The sequence below is a fragment of the Phalaenopsis equestris genome, unplaced genomic scaffold (genome assembly GCF_001263595.1).
Source record: "Phalaenopsis equestris unplaced genomic scaffold, ASM126359v1 Scaffold000428, whole genome shotgun sequence".
NCBI classification, from domain to species: Eukaryota; Viridiplantae; Streptophyta; class Magnoliopsida; order Asparagales; family Orchidaceae; genus Phalaenopsis; species Phalaenopsis equestris.
This window is the reverse complement of record NW_018164869.1, coordinates 5,918,286-5,934,811: the sequence shown is the minus strand read 5'-3', so window position 1 is coordinate 5,934,811 and position 16,526 is coordinate 5,918,286. Positions and strand designations below refer to the sequence as shown.

At 35.0% G+C, this 16,526-nt stretch overlaps 1 protein-coding gene across 2 annotated transcripts in view; it reads right to left on the bottom strand.

Annotated features, from left to right (window-relative positions):
- Window positions 1-784: 784 nt before the first annotated feature.
- LOC110027581 (protein REDUCED WALL ACETYLATION 1-like) overlaps window positions 785-16,526 on the bottom strand; it is a 29,810-nt gene continuing 14,068 nt past the window's right edge. The window contains exons 4-17 of one of the 2 annotated variants that reach the window (XM_020729070.1): window positions 13,965-14,102; window positions 13,782-13,838; window positions 13,625-13,697; window positions 12,668-12,826; window positions 4,864-5,013; window positions 4,530-4,785; window positions 4,320-4,441; window positions 4,138-4,224; window positions 3,950-4,038; window positions 3,806-3,868; window positions 3,649-3,705; window positions 1,861-1,957; window positions 1,366-1,524; window positions 785-1,196 (exon numbers count right to left, since the gene is read on the bottom strand). In XM_020729070.1, coding sequence (XP_020584729.1) covers window positions 1,191-1,196; window positions 1,366-1,524; window positions 1,861-1,957; window positions 3,649-3,705; window positions 3,806-3,868; window positions 3,950-4,038; window positions 4,138-4,224; window positions 4,320-4,441; window positions 4,530-4,785; window positions 4,864-5,013; window positions 12,668-12,826; window positions 13,625-13,697; window positions 13,782-13,838; window positions 13,965-14,102 — 1,513 coding nt within the window. In that variant the 3' untranslated portion in view covers window positions 785-1,190. The remainder of the gene's footprint in view (window positions 1,197-1,365; window positions 1,525-1,860; window positions 1,958-3,648; window positions 3,706-3,805; window positions 3,869-3,949; window positions 4,039-4,137; window positions 4,225-4,319; window positions 4,442-4,529; window positions 4,786-4,863; window positions 5,014-12,667; window positions 12,827-13,624; window positions 13,698-13,781; window positions 13,839-13,964; window positions 14,103-16,526) is intronic. The other variant, XM_020729071.1, reaches the window with a different exon arrangement.

The following is a 16,526-nucleotide window of genomic DNA, read 5'->3' as shown; positions in this document are numbered from 1 at the left end:
AATTATGTGCACACATCAAGTGAGCCCCATCACAATACACTGGCATTGGCCAGAGTTAAAAATGATGGGGCCCACTTGACACGTGGTGCCACACCATTAGGGCTGTCAAAACGGCTCGTTCACGAACAGCTTGCGTTCAGCTAGATAAGAAGCTCGTGTTTGGCTCGTTTGCTAAGTTAACGAGCCGAACACAAACAAGACGAACAATTTGTTCGTCTCATGTTCGGCTCTTTTTAGCTCGACATACTACTAATCAATTATATATATATCTTTGATGAGTAGTATTTTTTAAAAAATTAATTGACTACAAGTCTACAAAGATTTATAATCGATTTAAATTATTAATGAAGAAAATAAAATAAAAATTATTAAATTAGATTCAAATGATGTTTAAATCTTACCTCAATCCTTAACATCTTATGACTGTGATTAGGGTTGTCAAAATGACTCTTTGTTCGGCTTGTTTTCGGCTCGCTAAGCAAACGAGCCGAACAAGAACACACTTTTTGAGCTCGAAATATAAACAAGCTGAACACGAGTTGAGCCTGAGCTTGCTCGTGTTCGGCTCGTTTACACTCCTACACCATTTGAGCTCGAAATGCATTTAAAGTACTGATGTAATATTTTTTTCCATTTACAATCAATAAAAACATAGTAATATATGTCCAGATTAATTCCAGTAAGAAATCTTTTTACCACTATTACAGATAAACCCAACTTTCTTAATAATCACAGAAACCAACTTCAAACAAAACATTCTTAAAATGAAGAAAAAGATAAAATCTGCGCACAATATTTATCCACTGTCATTCACTACGACAAAAATCATTTCAAAAGAAGGAGAGGACATAATATTAGAAAAAAAATTATACTGCAGTCTTACAAACTTTACATAATGAACAAATATATAAAACTAAATAAACATAAAAACAACTGCTTTCAGTTTTATAGGGAATAACCAACCTTCACCATGCATTTACAATTTGAAATCATGGGCATCTGACCGTTGTCCAGAATGAAAGAAGACCAACCAGAACTGTGAAACACAAAAATTATATATATATATATTCCAAAATTTGAAGCTCACATTAAGCCACCAATATTCCATTCTTCAATCAAATCATTCATCATCGGTTTTCCACAGCACCATACCAAAATGAAAGCTTCATTAAATTATGAAAAGCTTGATGTCATGCCTGTGAATTAAGGTCCAATAATGAATTTGCAATTAGCCATACAGCTATTAAATGAACAAACAGGAGAGAGAGGGAGAGAGAGAGAAAGGGGGAGAGAGAGAGAGGGAGAGAGAGGATCTGTGATTAAAAAAAATTATAAGAAATAAAAGAGAATCAAAATAAAAAATACCGCGGGTATTGGTATCTGCAGGAGAATGAATGAAATAGAATACAAACAAATGGAGATGGCAACCCCAGCAAGAAAATTTTGCAGAAGGCGCTTGTTGTCCTTGGTGGGTAAGAATGCACTCTTTAGTGTATTTGTAAGCTCAAACACTCTAAAAGATATCTGCAGAAGAAGGCAAAAGCGATTGAATTTAGGGAAAAATATATACATAGGACACAATTCTAATGTATTTATATATCTCACACCTACACTTTGATATTTGCATACATAGCACTTTGGTGCTTTAAACCTATCACTTGTATTTCACTTTTAAAAATGACGATGGTGCCATTTTTTATGTGATATTAAATATGAGTCCTATGTGAGTAAATATGATAATTTAGTGGTGAGATATATAAATAGATAAGCATTGTGTGTTATGTATGCACTCATGAACAGGCAAGATGCACAAAAAAAAATAGAATAAAATCTAACTTAACAAGTGGTGAGATTACTCACAAATAGATAGATTATGGTAGTTAGCATAAAATTGAGCAGTGGATAATTTGGAATAAGAGAAAGCAGCCACTTGGGCTGCCCATTTGGTCGGCCCGACCTGCAAGTTAAAGAAGGACTATTATGGGTCTATTTATTACTTGATGGAAACCATGACATAGCATCATGAATCTAACAAATTTGTATGAATTTTAAATAAACAAAAAGGATGATCGATTCAGCCTACATACTAAAAAACCTTTAAGTTTTTGTCAGCGTGAATTCACTAGGAAGTAACTTTCATTGGTTGATCCATTTTATATCAAAGCCCCACTAAGTTGAACAAAATGCGTTCAAATTGTATGTCACGATTAAAGTAAACAACTATAGCAGCAATAAGTGACAAGTTTCATCGTCACAAATATTACGAACAATTTCCAAGCACATATCGTAGGATAACTTTCTTGTTTAGGTAAAGCTACAGACCACCACATCAAGAAGCACTTTGCCGATGTAAGACTCTCTGGACATATTCTATTGTCAAATTAACTCTTACTTTAATTTTGTCTATATACATAAACTAGGAATCCTGAGTAAAATTCAATTCAAAATTCTTCCAAATTCTTTCTCCTCTTCCTCTGCTCTCTCCTTGCTATGGAGACTTACTGCAAGCAAGAAACAAACTGCTGTTTTATTTGAAATCAAGGATCTCTCTCATTTGAACAAAAAATTAGCTCTCCATAACTACATACACAAATTTGAATATCAATGGCTTTAAGGAGAAAGATAGCTTGGTGTAGAAAATATGCTCACTTAAAAATTCACTTTTTAATCTCTTTCTAAGGGGTTTCGAGTGAATAAAATTAACCCACCCGTTGCATGTTCCAAACATGCATATGGCGGCCCTCAATAAAAAAACCTTCAAATTAAAGAGGATTCAAACTTGAAATTCAAGTTATTGGCTAATTGTATAGTATAATCATAATTGTATGGTACGATGATGGTCGTACAATATAATCATTCGATTCATAGACTGAATATTAGGCTGATTTGTTACACATCAATCAAATTAGTATAGAAAAAACAATATTATACATCAGGAGCACAATCGTATAATATGATAGGTACAACTTTTAAATTGCTAGTACCATCCACAGTATATAGCACAATCTAGAGATCGGTTTACATGAATAACATATTAATTAAATAATCAAGATCTTCGATTTGATTGAAGATGAAATTGCCATATGATACACAATTTTTTATTTGGGGCATTAACTAGCAAATTTCAATCAGGAAACCCAAACTCATACTCAATGAAGCTTTATTCTTTAGGAGAGTTGAAAATTGGATGCATATTCAGCTTTCTTTCTCTCGGTTGAGTTCAGAGAGTTTATACAATCAATCTCATTTCTAGTTGGTTACCCTTAATGATCTTAATTAGTTGTAAATATAGTAAAGGGTAAATGTTTCAACAAAAAGAAATAATATAAAGGCTAGACATGGTAAGAATGTAACAAAGATGAGCTTGACAAACTTCTAATTTTAAATGGAATAATCAGATCAAGCTCGACCATGCTGGAAAAAATGGTAGCACTAACAAAGAAAAATGAAGAAAACTATCCTGATGTTTGATGAGACTGATAAACTAGATCATACTTGATTATTCAGGCACTCAAAGAAATTTTCTCACAAATTCTTGTTTGATTGCTAAATCATAAGCCCATTTAAAGCCTAACAATGTGAAATTATTGCCAAATCAAATAGTTTAACATAAATAAAATAAAATAAAAAAAGCTTGAAGTGCACCACCTCAACCAGATATGGATCTGCGAGATATATGTCTCCAATGTGACCTTGCCAAGCCACCTAAGAACACAAAAGGGGAAAAAAAAATTTGCAATGATTAACTCACAACGAGATCTAAAAGTATTGGAGATGTATGCCTTTAGCTTTGAAAAGAACTTACGCAAAGAGGGTCAACGAGTGACTTCTAAGCAGCTGTGAAACATTTCTTAGACAAATATAAACGCTAAAATACATAATAAGAATGCATTAGTTTGGCAAGAACCACTAACTTAAATATGATTACATTTCTCAAATAAGCTCTTACGTGATGGGGATCCATGAAGTGTAAGGATGGTATTTATTGTAAGTAATTTTGTCTAGCCTGTAGATATATTCATACCACAAACCACCAACCTAGAAATATGCATAAAATTCTTGTTAATCATATGTTCCAACATAAAATGATGATGACATCTCCTATGATTAGAAGAACAAGGAATGCATGCGACTTACCAACAAGCAAACTACAACTATGCTTGATTTAATTGATAATCTCAATTTAGTTTCGGTTTCATCAAGTTTTTCCATCCATCTTTCAACCTGGCATGCAAGAAGATCGAACGATGAAGCAAACCAAGTCAGAAATCATATATACATATATAAGGGGGGTGTGAGTGTGTGTCCAAGAAACTTACATTTGGATGGTAGTAGGCATAAATCATTCCTATGATCCAGATATAGCGATCAAGACCAGATCTGAAGTGCCATTCATGCAAAAGAGGGATGCTTGCCTTAGAAGGATCTGGATCTTTGTACCCTGCACCAAAAAAAATTCAAAGAACTGTTACCACCTGAGATAATCAACAAGACACACGGGACCGCAAAAAATTGTACAAGAAACTGGCCTAAAAAGAAGGTGAAGGGAGTCCACAGAACTTCAAAAACTCCAGGAACTTCCCATATCAAGATAACAACCAAAAAACAAGAGAAGATCTTCACAGCAATAACCGACCCAATCTCATTGTATTTGTTGAAAATACCGAGTGTCACATAAACCATAAGGGTGAATAGAGTGTGCATTGGACAAATATAATACAGCATGTAATCATTGTTGAGGACAATGCAACACAGGATCACAAAAAAGTTCAGTCTCCACATCATCTGTGTTTGAAGTGTGAAACATCAAAGACAACACCTTTAACAAGCAAGACAATAGAAACCACATGATTGCATACATACCTGAGCAAATCGAGCGAGGCTGAAATCCTTTTTGACAAAATAATAAGAGAAGTTCCCAAATCCAGTCATCCAGACATAAGCAGCTATAAAGATGCGGATCGCATTGTACATTTCCGTGGCAGCAAAGTAGTGGTACATTAGAAATAAGACCTGATAAAGAATAGAAATTTGAAGCATGATAAATATCCAAAAAGAAAACTACATCCTACATTATTTGGGAACAATAACAAATGCGGAAAACAAGGTAAATGATTAGGAGGAACTCGAATTTGTACAAGCTGTTAACATACCAGGTAGTGCACTGACCTTCAAAATTTAGGGTTTAGGGTTTATATCAATTTTATAGCATGCAACTAAAGATAGCGACTCATTTCATTTAAGTTTCTATTAACTGGACTATTCCCATGCTTTTTAAAATAGAGTTAGGCTGTGTTTGGGGCGGCGGTTTTTGCGCGGCGTGGCCGCAAAACTGCTGCGAGCAAAATTTTTTCCCTGTTTGCTTCGTAACTTTGCGGGGGAAGTGATAAGAAGCTTTGGGGAAGCCGGTCGCTGGATCAACCCCACTGCCTCGCGTTGGCCCCTAAAATTTTTTACCTTTACCCTCGCGACCCTTTTGCCCTAGCAGCCTTCTCCTCCGCGTCTTCACCTCGAGCGAAAAAGAGAAGCTCGTTCCTCTGCTCCTTTACTCCTCATTCGAAAACCATAAGAATCGAGGTGTATGGATCTTCGAAAATTTTCTCTCCCGGGTCTCCCTTGCGTCTCTGCTCCTCCCCTTCCTCTTCTCCCATCGCCAGTTTCTCATATCAATTTGGACATGCAATATTTAGTAGCATGAAGAAGATTTTCGTGGTATATTCTTGAGTGTTACGAAGTATGTACATCTGATTTACATGAAGGATATGTTTTTCTTTCTCATAGTGGCTCTACATATGAAGAAATTTTTTTTTGTTCCTTGCAGTATAGCAATACGAAAATGGTTTTGGAAAATTTAATTACTTTGCATTTCTTACCATTAAATTTATTACATAAACCCAACAATTACATTTATTACATAATTAACACTTAGAAGTTTCACTAATTTATTACATAATAAGTTTTGTTTATGGAATTACAAAAATTTCACTCTTACAGTCTTTTTTTAAACAGTTTTACCAAACAAGGACAAAATAGTTATTTTTCCAGAAACAGCTGCAGAGAGCAGCTGTTTTCACACAGCTACAGCTGCACCAAACAAATAATTAGCTTCTCCGCAACATTTTTCTGGGGAAGCGCAATTGCAGCTGAAAAACTAGGAAGCTGCAATTGTGCAAAACAAAGCCTTAGGGTCTATTTGGTGCAGCTGCAGCTTTCCAGCTTTTCAGCTGCAATTGCGCTGCCCCAGGAAGCTGCTGTGGGGAAGCTGCTGCGGGAAAGCTAGATAGTTGTTTGTTGCAGCTGTGTCAAAACAACTGTGAGGTAGTTGTTTCTGGAAAAATGATCATTCTGCCCCTGTTTAGTTGAACTATTTAGAACAAAACAATGAAAGTCTTATATATGATACATCAAAAGTAGAAATTCTCTTTCCAAGCTAAACATGTAAAAAATAAACTTCTTCAATTTTTAGTCAATCCCAGAAGCCATAATTTTGATACTTTTAAGGATAAAGTTCAAATAAAAACAGTTCAGAATTACAGATATTCATCTCACATCACAGTCTAAATTTACAGATCTTAATCAATTTTACCTTGTTGCAGTATAACCACATCATCACATAGTGTCAATAATAAATCTAAAATGGAGATGAAACATAAAAAAGTTATCAAAATTACCACACGCTTTGAACAAGAAAACCTTAAATGTCATCAAACAAATCAAAAGTCAACAAAAAAATTAAAGTTACTCTAAATATTGACAGTATATCACGCAAGATCCTTGAATTCCATCTAATCCAAACCAATCTTCAAAAGAAAGCTAATTAAAAGAAGATATCACAGGCATTGTTCCAATTGTAGAAGAACCAAACAACAATATAAAGCCATCAATTTTGGCTAATTGGCATGATACATATCAAATCCTGCTTAAATGCTGCCCAAATCATGTTACCACAAAGCTCCTACGGCTTCTATTGGAGTCCCAAATCGCGCAAAGTTGCGGCAGCAATGCCACCCCAAACCGAAAAAAAAAACGCAATGTCGCGTCGCGCCGCATGCCCCCCCACCCCCCAAACATAGCCTTAATCTCGAGACAACAATTTTCAGATGGGCAATCACCTACAACTATAGCAACTGACAAGGGTACCTTTGGGGGAGTTAGCAAGACAGGACAGAGGAGTAACAAGACAAATCTGAGTAGAAAGAGGCCAGAAAAGGGAACTTCTTCCAATACAGTGCTTGCCAGGAGGTGTCAGCTGTCACGGCTAAGAACACAGCCTCCAGCTAGCCAGCGAGCAAAGATGTCTCATTCATAGACCAGGGTGTCGTCGATAAGGTGGAGACATGGAGTCAGAGGATAGTCCAAAGAAAGAACTTCAGTTTCATGGTGACGAGGGAGAAATGTTAGCCATACAGAGAGTTAAGCAGTCAGAGCCAGAAAGAGATTATTCATGGTTGATCATTGACGGTGCGAGTTATGAAAATGTGGTGTCCACGCTGATGATAATGAAATTGGGATTGGCCGCACAGAAACATCCTCAAATATATTCCCTCACCTGATTGAAAAGGGAAACGAGATATGCGTGCATGGGCAGTGCTTGATTGAACTTTCAATTGGGCATCAGTTACAAGAGCAAGTGGGGTGCGACGTGATTCCGATGGATGCGTGTCATATTCTATTGGGGAGGCCTTGGTAGTTCGACTACAAGACTCGACACGATGGCTTCAAGAATAATTGTTTTTTTAAGAAAATAGAAAACACATCATGTTGTTACCTATTAAGGAGGCGAGAGGGATAGGCGACAAAGAGGAGGCGTTAGTCTCAATGACCACCTTCAAGGTGGTCAACTTGGGATGCTTCAGTGACACTGACATCAACACTACTAGAGGGAACTGAGAAGAGTGAGATACCTACAATGTTACAACCACTACTACATGAATTTCAGGATGTGATGACCGACAATCTTTTGAAGGGATTACTGCCACCGAGGGACATTTAACGCACCATAAATTTCATAGCAGGATCAGTGCTGCCAAATTGGCTTGTCTAGAGATTGAGACCAACAAAGTACGATGAGTTGAAGTGACAGGTATAGGATCTCGTCCCGAGATGGTTGGTTAGAGAGAGTATTAGTCCGTATGTTGTCTCCACCATGATGGTACCCAAGAAGAACGGTCCGTGACGAATGATTGATAGCATGGTCATCAACAAGATTACAATCAAGTACTGAGCTGCTGTCACATGCTAATCACTGCGATGCAAGCTCGAGTCGTGGGCATTGAGGTAGTAAAGGAGCTATACAAGAGATGCGGATTTCGGGAAAATCTGGAAGCAGTGTTAGGAGAAGTCTATCAGGCAATACTGCAGAGCTAATAAATACTTGTTCTACCAGAGCAAGTTGTGCATTCCCAAATGTTCGCTAAGGGAGTCCATTATTCAAGAAAGCCACAGTGAAAAACTTAAGGAGCATTTTGGTAGAAAGAAGTGAAGAACTCAAGGAGCATTTTGGCAGAAAGAAGACTCACACTTGTAAAAGAACACTTCTTTAAGCCTTGACTAGCGAGAGATGCGGAGCAGCACATCCGAAAATGCATGATTTGTCAAATGGCAAAAACCAAGAGAAATATACAGGGTTATACACCCCATTACCAATACCAGAGGCATCGTGGATGGATGTAACATGGATTTTATGGTGGAACTTTCGAGAACTCGACAAAATAAGGATTCAGTTATGGTCGTGGTGGATTGATTTTCAAAGATAACACATTTCGTACTCTGCTAATGGACATTGGATGCATCGCATGTAGCCAACTTGTATTTCAAGGAGATTGTAAAACTATACGGAATACCCAGGACCATTACTTCAAACAGGGATGTCAAGTTTTTGAGTCACTTTTAGAGAACTTTGTGGAGAAAACTAGGAGGTAAGCTTCAATTCAGTTCAACAGCATGCTCCCAGATAGACGTTTAGACAGAGGTAGTAAGCAGGAGCCTTGGATATCTGCTGAAATGCTTTGTGGGGAAAATATCAAATAGTAAGATTTAATTCTTGCTCAAGCCGAGTTTGTGTAAATCAGATATATAAGTCAAACTACGGGTCGCACCCCATTTGAGATCGTGTACGAGCCCAACCTGCTCACCTCACTCGAATAAGTACCGATATTGCAGACTTCAGAGATTAGTGAGGATGCTGAGGAACAGGTGCACGAGAATCATAAGCTCCACAAGACAGTTGAAAAAGAGATCATTAAGCAGAATCGCAAATACCAAGCACAAACACACAGAACAAGGAAAAATGTGACATTTAAGGAAGATCCAGTGTGGATCCAGTTGAAGAAAGAGAGATCCCAGTATGAGCATTCAGAGAACTCAAGCCCAGAGCAAAAGATCCACTTAAAATACTTCAGAAGTTCAATGATAATGCCTACAAGATTGACTTGCCAGGGGACTACAAAATTTCCTCCACATTCAATATTACAAACCTACACTGTATTACAAAGACTACCCAGAGGCTTCAACAAATGAAGTCAAAGCTCCCCAAATCATGGGAGACTATCGCGAGGCTTCGCCTGGGTGAATCGACCCAACCAATTCAGCAAGGGACTCAGTCCAACAGGAGGCTGGACCAGTCGACTATTTCAAGGAACGGGAACTAACGACCCCTTTCCTCACTCTCTTATTTTATTTTAGCACTACATATATATGTTGTTTGTGTGTTTTCGGGTTTAGTTTTCTCTTTCTGATTTCAGGGTTCCAACGGCCAGGCGTCTTCTCCCTTGTTAGGGCAACATATCTGATGATAGGTGGTGCTTCAATTGTATCCTAGTCTCACTACTGCCAAACTCGCTCTAAGGTCTCGTTTGTACCCATGTTATTTTATTTCTAGTTTTATGAACCCTTGTTGTGCTTCTTTCTAAATTCCAACAATAATAATCGTCTTTAATTTTCCTTCAACTTACTCTGATAACACCGGCAATATTTTATGGCGCAGAATGTTGGTTTGAAAAATTAAGCTAAGGGTTACTGAGATGCGAATGCTCAGATGGATAAGTAGCTTTACACCTAGAGACAAAACACAAAAACGAATACATTCGTGAAAGGGTTAGCTCTCGTGGGATTAGAGTCATCTTAAGATTATTTGATCACATTAAACGCCAATCATTTGAAGAACCGCTTAGGAGAGTAGATGTTTTAAACTTATATAAAGAAAGGCAAAGGTAGACCTAAAAAGACTTGGACATGTATAAAAAATGATCTTAATTCATCATAATTAAATGAAAAGTCAATAAAACACAATAGAGAAAAGAATTCATGTTGTCCACCCCAAATAATGGGATAAAGGCTTGTTGTATTAGTAATTGTTGTTGTTGTTCTCATCGTCGTCATCTCAAACCTAGGTGCGTTGGTTAGATTCAAATTCTTGAAATGAGGTGTAAGTAAGTTGTTGTTTCTTATATTGACGTGAAACCTAGATCTTCACTTTGGTGATTTCTAATTCATTTTGTCTAAACATTTCATGATTGGTTTTTATATGTAATTGAGATTAGATGAATTTCATTATGTGTCGGATTATGTTTTATGGCGTAAATTCTAAATTCCAATAAAGTGATTTAATTTTCTCAGAATTTTTGAAAATTTTTAAATGTGGTACCTTCTAAATTATTATTTGGAGAGAGCTTTTTGGATTTTACGAAATGTAATATTTTACATTCCAATTTGAGTGAACCTTAGATTCTAAGACAACCTGTATCAATGAGTCATAAGTTTGATTGGCCGCTTAATGGGATTTACAAAAATATCAATAAAATTTTTTTTTTGATTGATTTATAATGAATGTCATATCAATGATTAGAGTGTGCATGACCATCATGATAAGATCATTGAAAACTATGACATAGCAGACAAGAGTATCCAGGACAGCCATGAGATGATCCAGCAAAATCGTGATACTTATAATGAGAATATGCATGATTGTCATGATATAATATATATGAAGTTGATTTGTTTGTCCAATGCTCAAAAAAATTGAATCATGAAAAGTGGGAAGTATGGAACTTCGTGGTATGATAATTATCAACATAAAAATCGTTATAGAAATTTGAAGGGCGTGATTTTTGGTGCATATCATTAGAGTAAAGATCATAATTATCATGAAGCAAGTGCAACATTCACATTAATATGATTTGTAATGTTGATCATGATTACAATATGGTAATATGAACCAATGTTTGGGTTGATAAAAAAATTAAGATAAAGATGAGCTAATACTTTAAACAATCCAAAAAAATTGCGATAAATATGGAATGAAAATGGTAATTACTATAACAAACTATAAGAGTGAAACAGCAAATAAAGAAGGGGTCATGTGGTGTGCTGCATGTGGATGACAAATGACGAATGCTAAGAGAGAACAGACATCGAGCAGGTCTCGCATTCCAAAAACCAATGGTGTGTTTATTCCCAGAGTAAATTAATTGAATAAAAGGAGTAGTTCAACTTTGAAACCATGCGATGCAGATTGGCGCGTGAGTCAGGTTTAAGGAGAGAAACCTAAAAGAGCAGAAAATCAGAATCAATCGTGACAAGAATAAAGAATTAAAAAAGAATTCAACTGTATTCAAGCATTCTTAGTTGTCTTCCTACAGCCCTCATGTTGAAAATAACCTAAACAAACATGAAAAAACATAATGTCTTAGTAACATACATTTAACAATATAACTAAAATATGCATAAAATTCAAATTGACACATGGCTAAAAATCAACATGGAAAAGAATCTGAAGATCATAATAATCTTGTATCAATTATATAATGCAGCACAACAACATAGCCAAAGTCTCAGCATTCATTTTATCCGAACTGGGTGGGATTTTTTCATTGTCATCAACTTGATAATCAGAATTAGATAGCAATCAGTTGCTTGACTAATTAATTTCTATGGACATTTAATTCTGCTCATAGGAAAAAAACTTTAAAAAAATCCAGCTAGAGTTGTTAATGGTTCAGGTATTAGAGACTTAATGAGCTCCATACAACTTACAGAATAAAAAGCTTACCTAGAGCCTACTGATCACGGAAACATAAGTCATAATAAGTATCCATGTTTCTTTAAAAGATGATATAACATGCAGAGGTGCTATATTTTCCACAATAAAACGCATCGAACTTCAATAAATAGAACACTGACTTCAAGATGGTACTATCCAAAAAGAATTTTCTCCAATCTTGAAAACATCATCAATTTGATTACATGGCAACTCTACATCTTATAAAACTACACGGCTCAATTGCTACGGTATACATAGGAAAAAATCATTTATATGCCACCAAAAAACTTATACCAATTATAGTGCAAACAACCATGGAAGTGAGAGATGGAAGGAATTAAATTGTTCTTAAGACCTTAAACAATTCCAAATTTACATGCTTCTGTTCATAAGAATGAAAAGAATAAGGAGCTCCATCCCCAAACAATGAATCAAAGTTGGCCGCTTGCTAAATTATTACATCATCACTAAGAAACTAGCATAAGAAACAAGTAGAGATAACCGGTAGATGCAAGAGTTAGCCAATATATATGTGATGTAAGAACAATTAAATAAGGAAATCAAGTCAAATGATATATAGGAGCAGATAAGAAACTTAGCATAGTGCCAAATAGAGAAATTACCAACCTGCATCCATCCCTTCCACTCCTCAGTTTGATGACGATTCAAGTAAAGAATGGATTTTCCCGAGAAAGCTGACTTGTCATTGTGCTTCTTTAGAGAGGTCATGGCTGATGCTAGGACAAGAAGAAGATATAGAAAGAGAAACAAATCTCGGCTGTAACTCTGGCAAAATCAAAAGCAGGGGTATACCCATTATTTTACAGATATTTTAACAATCGTTAAGATTTTCCAATTCATGAAGCGCATCGAACATTTAATATTGTTGATACAAGGAATAGTTAGATAATCATGATAAAGTTACAATTTATCACAACAAGAAAGTGTTTTGGAGAAGCTAAATGAAACAAATGAAAAATGAATTAGATTTCCTCTATGAGATGGGAGAAATTCCAGTTGATTGATGATATATTGTCCACATCTTCTAATTTGTTGGACGCTAATTCTGGCTGTTTAAGCAGGTCGTGGTAAAGCAAAACTTTAGGTAATAGAAATAATAAACAAGTTATACAATTAAATAAAAAATGCTACATGATTTTAATGCGAAAATGGAAATATAAATTTATAACAAAGCATGAACAAAGGAAGACATTTGATTCAAAAAGTTGGAGCAAATTAAGCACAATACAGTAAAATTAATGTAAAAAAAAAGATGCTCCTCATTGCAATTCAAAGTTTGTGCAAAGAATATTCATACTCTAATATATAGATAAACCTTCAAGTGCATGTTGTATACAATAATTTTCTAATCCTTCGTAAAATTTAATAGCAAGACTAACTAAGCAGAATTAAAATTTCATAAACCAAAATAATCGAGAACAGCATGCTAAACCTGTAAGCATTCAACCACTGTAACTTGTAAAGATCGGCATATTACAAACAAAATTGTAGGTAAAAGCGAAAATTATTACTGCAATTATCTTCACTAAAGTTCTGTTAACTCCAATGTGAAGAAACAAACACCTTTTTGGTTTCTGAAAACAAGTTAGTCCGATCACATAAGTAAAAGTAGAGCAAAATGATCCCAAATTCTGACCTGCAAGAAAGCTAGAAGTTAACCTAGAGATAATTGGTCATTACATCAAGAGGTATTGAAAAATTCAATGCCAGAGAACCTTACATGGCTCTAAACAGAGCTCTATTCTCAAGCAAGAAAGATTCATCCATGCTTGCAAACCTGTAACAGATGAGGGCACCAGAAGCTGTTAAACTTCTCGCCATGGGGGACCAAGACATCCATGATTAAAGTTTAAGTGTTTCTTTTAAGAAAATAACATAATGTCAACTATTTATTTTAATAAACCTGATTAAATTTGTACGCACAGAAGCACTCTGAAAAGTTGAAGGTGCACACTTAGGAAGGCCTCCTTCAAGTAACACGGCATGATCCTCTTCTTTAACGACAACATTCTCCAACTCGACCAGATTGACATTAAAATGGCTACAAAAGCATATACAGGACTTCAAAATGTGTAAGAAGAATGTTTTTGCATTTAGCTCCAGATTGTTGTTTTTGTAGAATTAGTAACATCAGAAAAAAGTAAAACTGTCCCTCATATTCACTCATTTCATTCCCAACTACATTAAGAACACAAGTTATGCTGGATTTTTTTCATATCTAGAAGTAGTATCATAACAAAAGAACTTGTGAAATATACTTTGCGGTTTATGCCTGAAGAAACCCGGTTAATGGTTTATAATTATTCAAGCGACGACAATTTACCATTTTAACATAGTCTGCAACTAAACTTGACAAACAAGAGCATCTTCATCACCATCATAAGCTTTATCCTAGCTATTTAGTGTCAGCTTTATGCGTTTTTTAAAATTAGATGACAAAAGAAAATTGTATAAAATGAAAAGCAAATTGTATAAAATGAAAAGCTTTATGACTGAATATCACTACTTCGTTTTTTTTAAGGATGATAAGTGATTTATAAATCAGAAAAGAAACAACAATCAAGGAAAGAATTATATTGGAAACCTATTTTAATTCTAAAATCAAAATTAACCGTACATAATAAATGGAATGTTACTGTCCATGAATTGCTATAGGTAAAAAAAAAATGTTGTCCACTGATTGTTGCAGCTGGAAAGTTGGTCTTGAATTACAAGATTATTTACATAAAAAAATTGTTGACTGTTGATTGTTGGGTTGTTGTAGATAGAAAAGTACTGGCCATAAGTTTTACATTACTTCAATATTCCCTTAAATTGAGAGGCATATGTTGATAACGCCAGCTAATCAATTATATTATACAAACTCATTGTAGGTAAAACCTAAGTGTGGATTTTTTGTAGAACTTATGATGGTCCAATTATCATAGTAGAATTTTACAGATCTTTCACATGATAATTCAATTCTTCTAACATTGTTTAACCACATTCCTTCACAAATACTAAATCACATTGCCCTATATTTAGCTTCAGCAGTATTTCTTAAGATCACAGATTACTTCATACTTCTCCATGCAACCAAATTTCCCCGTACATGAGTATAATAGCCAAGGGTGGATCTTTTGTTTGATGTGCCTTTAGCCCAATCAACATCAATATCAGCATTTGTGAGAATTTTGATTTTATTATTAAATAACATTTTAGATTATAGGCATTTTTGTTGCCATCATGAGATAACTTGGAATGAGGTTAACTTTCATGTGATCTTAGAGTCATTCATTATTAACCTCCAAATTTACTTCGCTCACCTACATAATTTTATGCGCATAAGGTCTCATATGCATGAATTTTTGCCCACACAATTTTTTTATCGAAGCAACATTTTTTTTTTTAAACAGAGCGAGCACGTATGGATTGTCGAGATGGGGTAAAACTCGTACGAAACACCCATGATGTGGTAGGTGATTTAAAAAAAAAATTAAGTACATATATGTGTTTCTATAGCGCAGTGGGAAATATTATAATTTTGTTAAACATGTAACACATACACAGTTTTCGTAAAGTGATAGGTGACGAAGATCAAGTTGTGATATTTACACCACATGCACGCTTTTCATAGCGTTGTTGGCAGACCCAGCTTTACTAATGTAGCCTCCCTCGTGGGGATGACACTGGGAGGCTGATGAAATGTCGTCTAAATCATTAAATTAAACTTGAACTAAAAATAAAGTTTTTAAGTAACAAGTCATTGATAAATTTTAAAACTAAATTATTAAAGAAAATGATGGAATTAAATAAAATAAAACCTACATAAGAACTACAGGGGACTCAATGACTCGTCAACGAGCTCAAACGAAACTTATAGTTAACTTGTTGGCTCACTAATAAGTATAAACTAAATTGTTAAATATTTGAATTATATTACAAGCATCATTAAATGAATAAGGAGCCACATTGAAATTACTAGAAATTCAAAAGTCTATTTTTCTACTAGAGTAAAACATATTTTAGACTTTTAATGAAAGTAATCGCTAGCTCGTGAGCTTAACAAAGCTTCAATGAGTACTCAAAAGTTGATAAGTTGGAGGTTAAACATAAGAAATCAAATTCACCATTTTAAATAAACAATCAAGATTCTTATTTGCATAACAATTGTCACCATATCGACAATTTCTTTGCACTAGGAGACAGAAGACATTAAAGGTTTAAAAGAAATATTTGCACATATTTTTAATGATAATAAATTTGTGCAAATAACAATAAATCTCCTAAACGGTTCAAATTCATAAACCCTAAATACCAAGCATGTGTTCCGCCGCTCATGCCTGTTCACTAATTTTAGGCATATGACATTTACGTGCTTAAATTGAAACACAATTCATCTCATTTCTAAATATCATATCTAAAATGATTATTATGCATGTTTTAGATGCAAGGCAAGGTCATAAATCCTATACTTTAGCTCGAT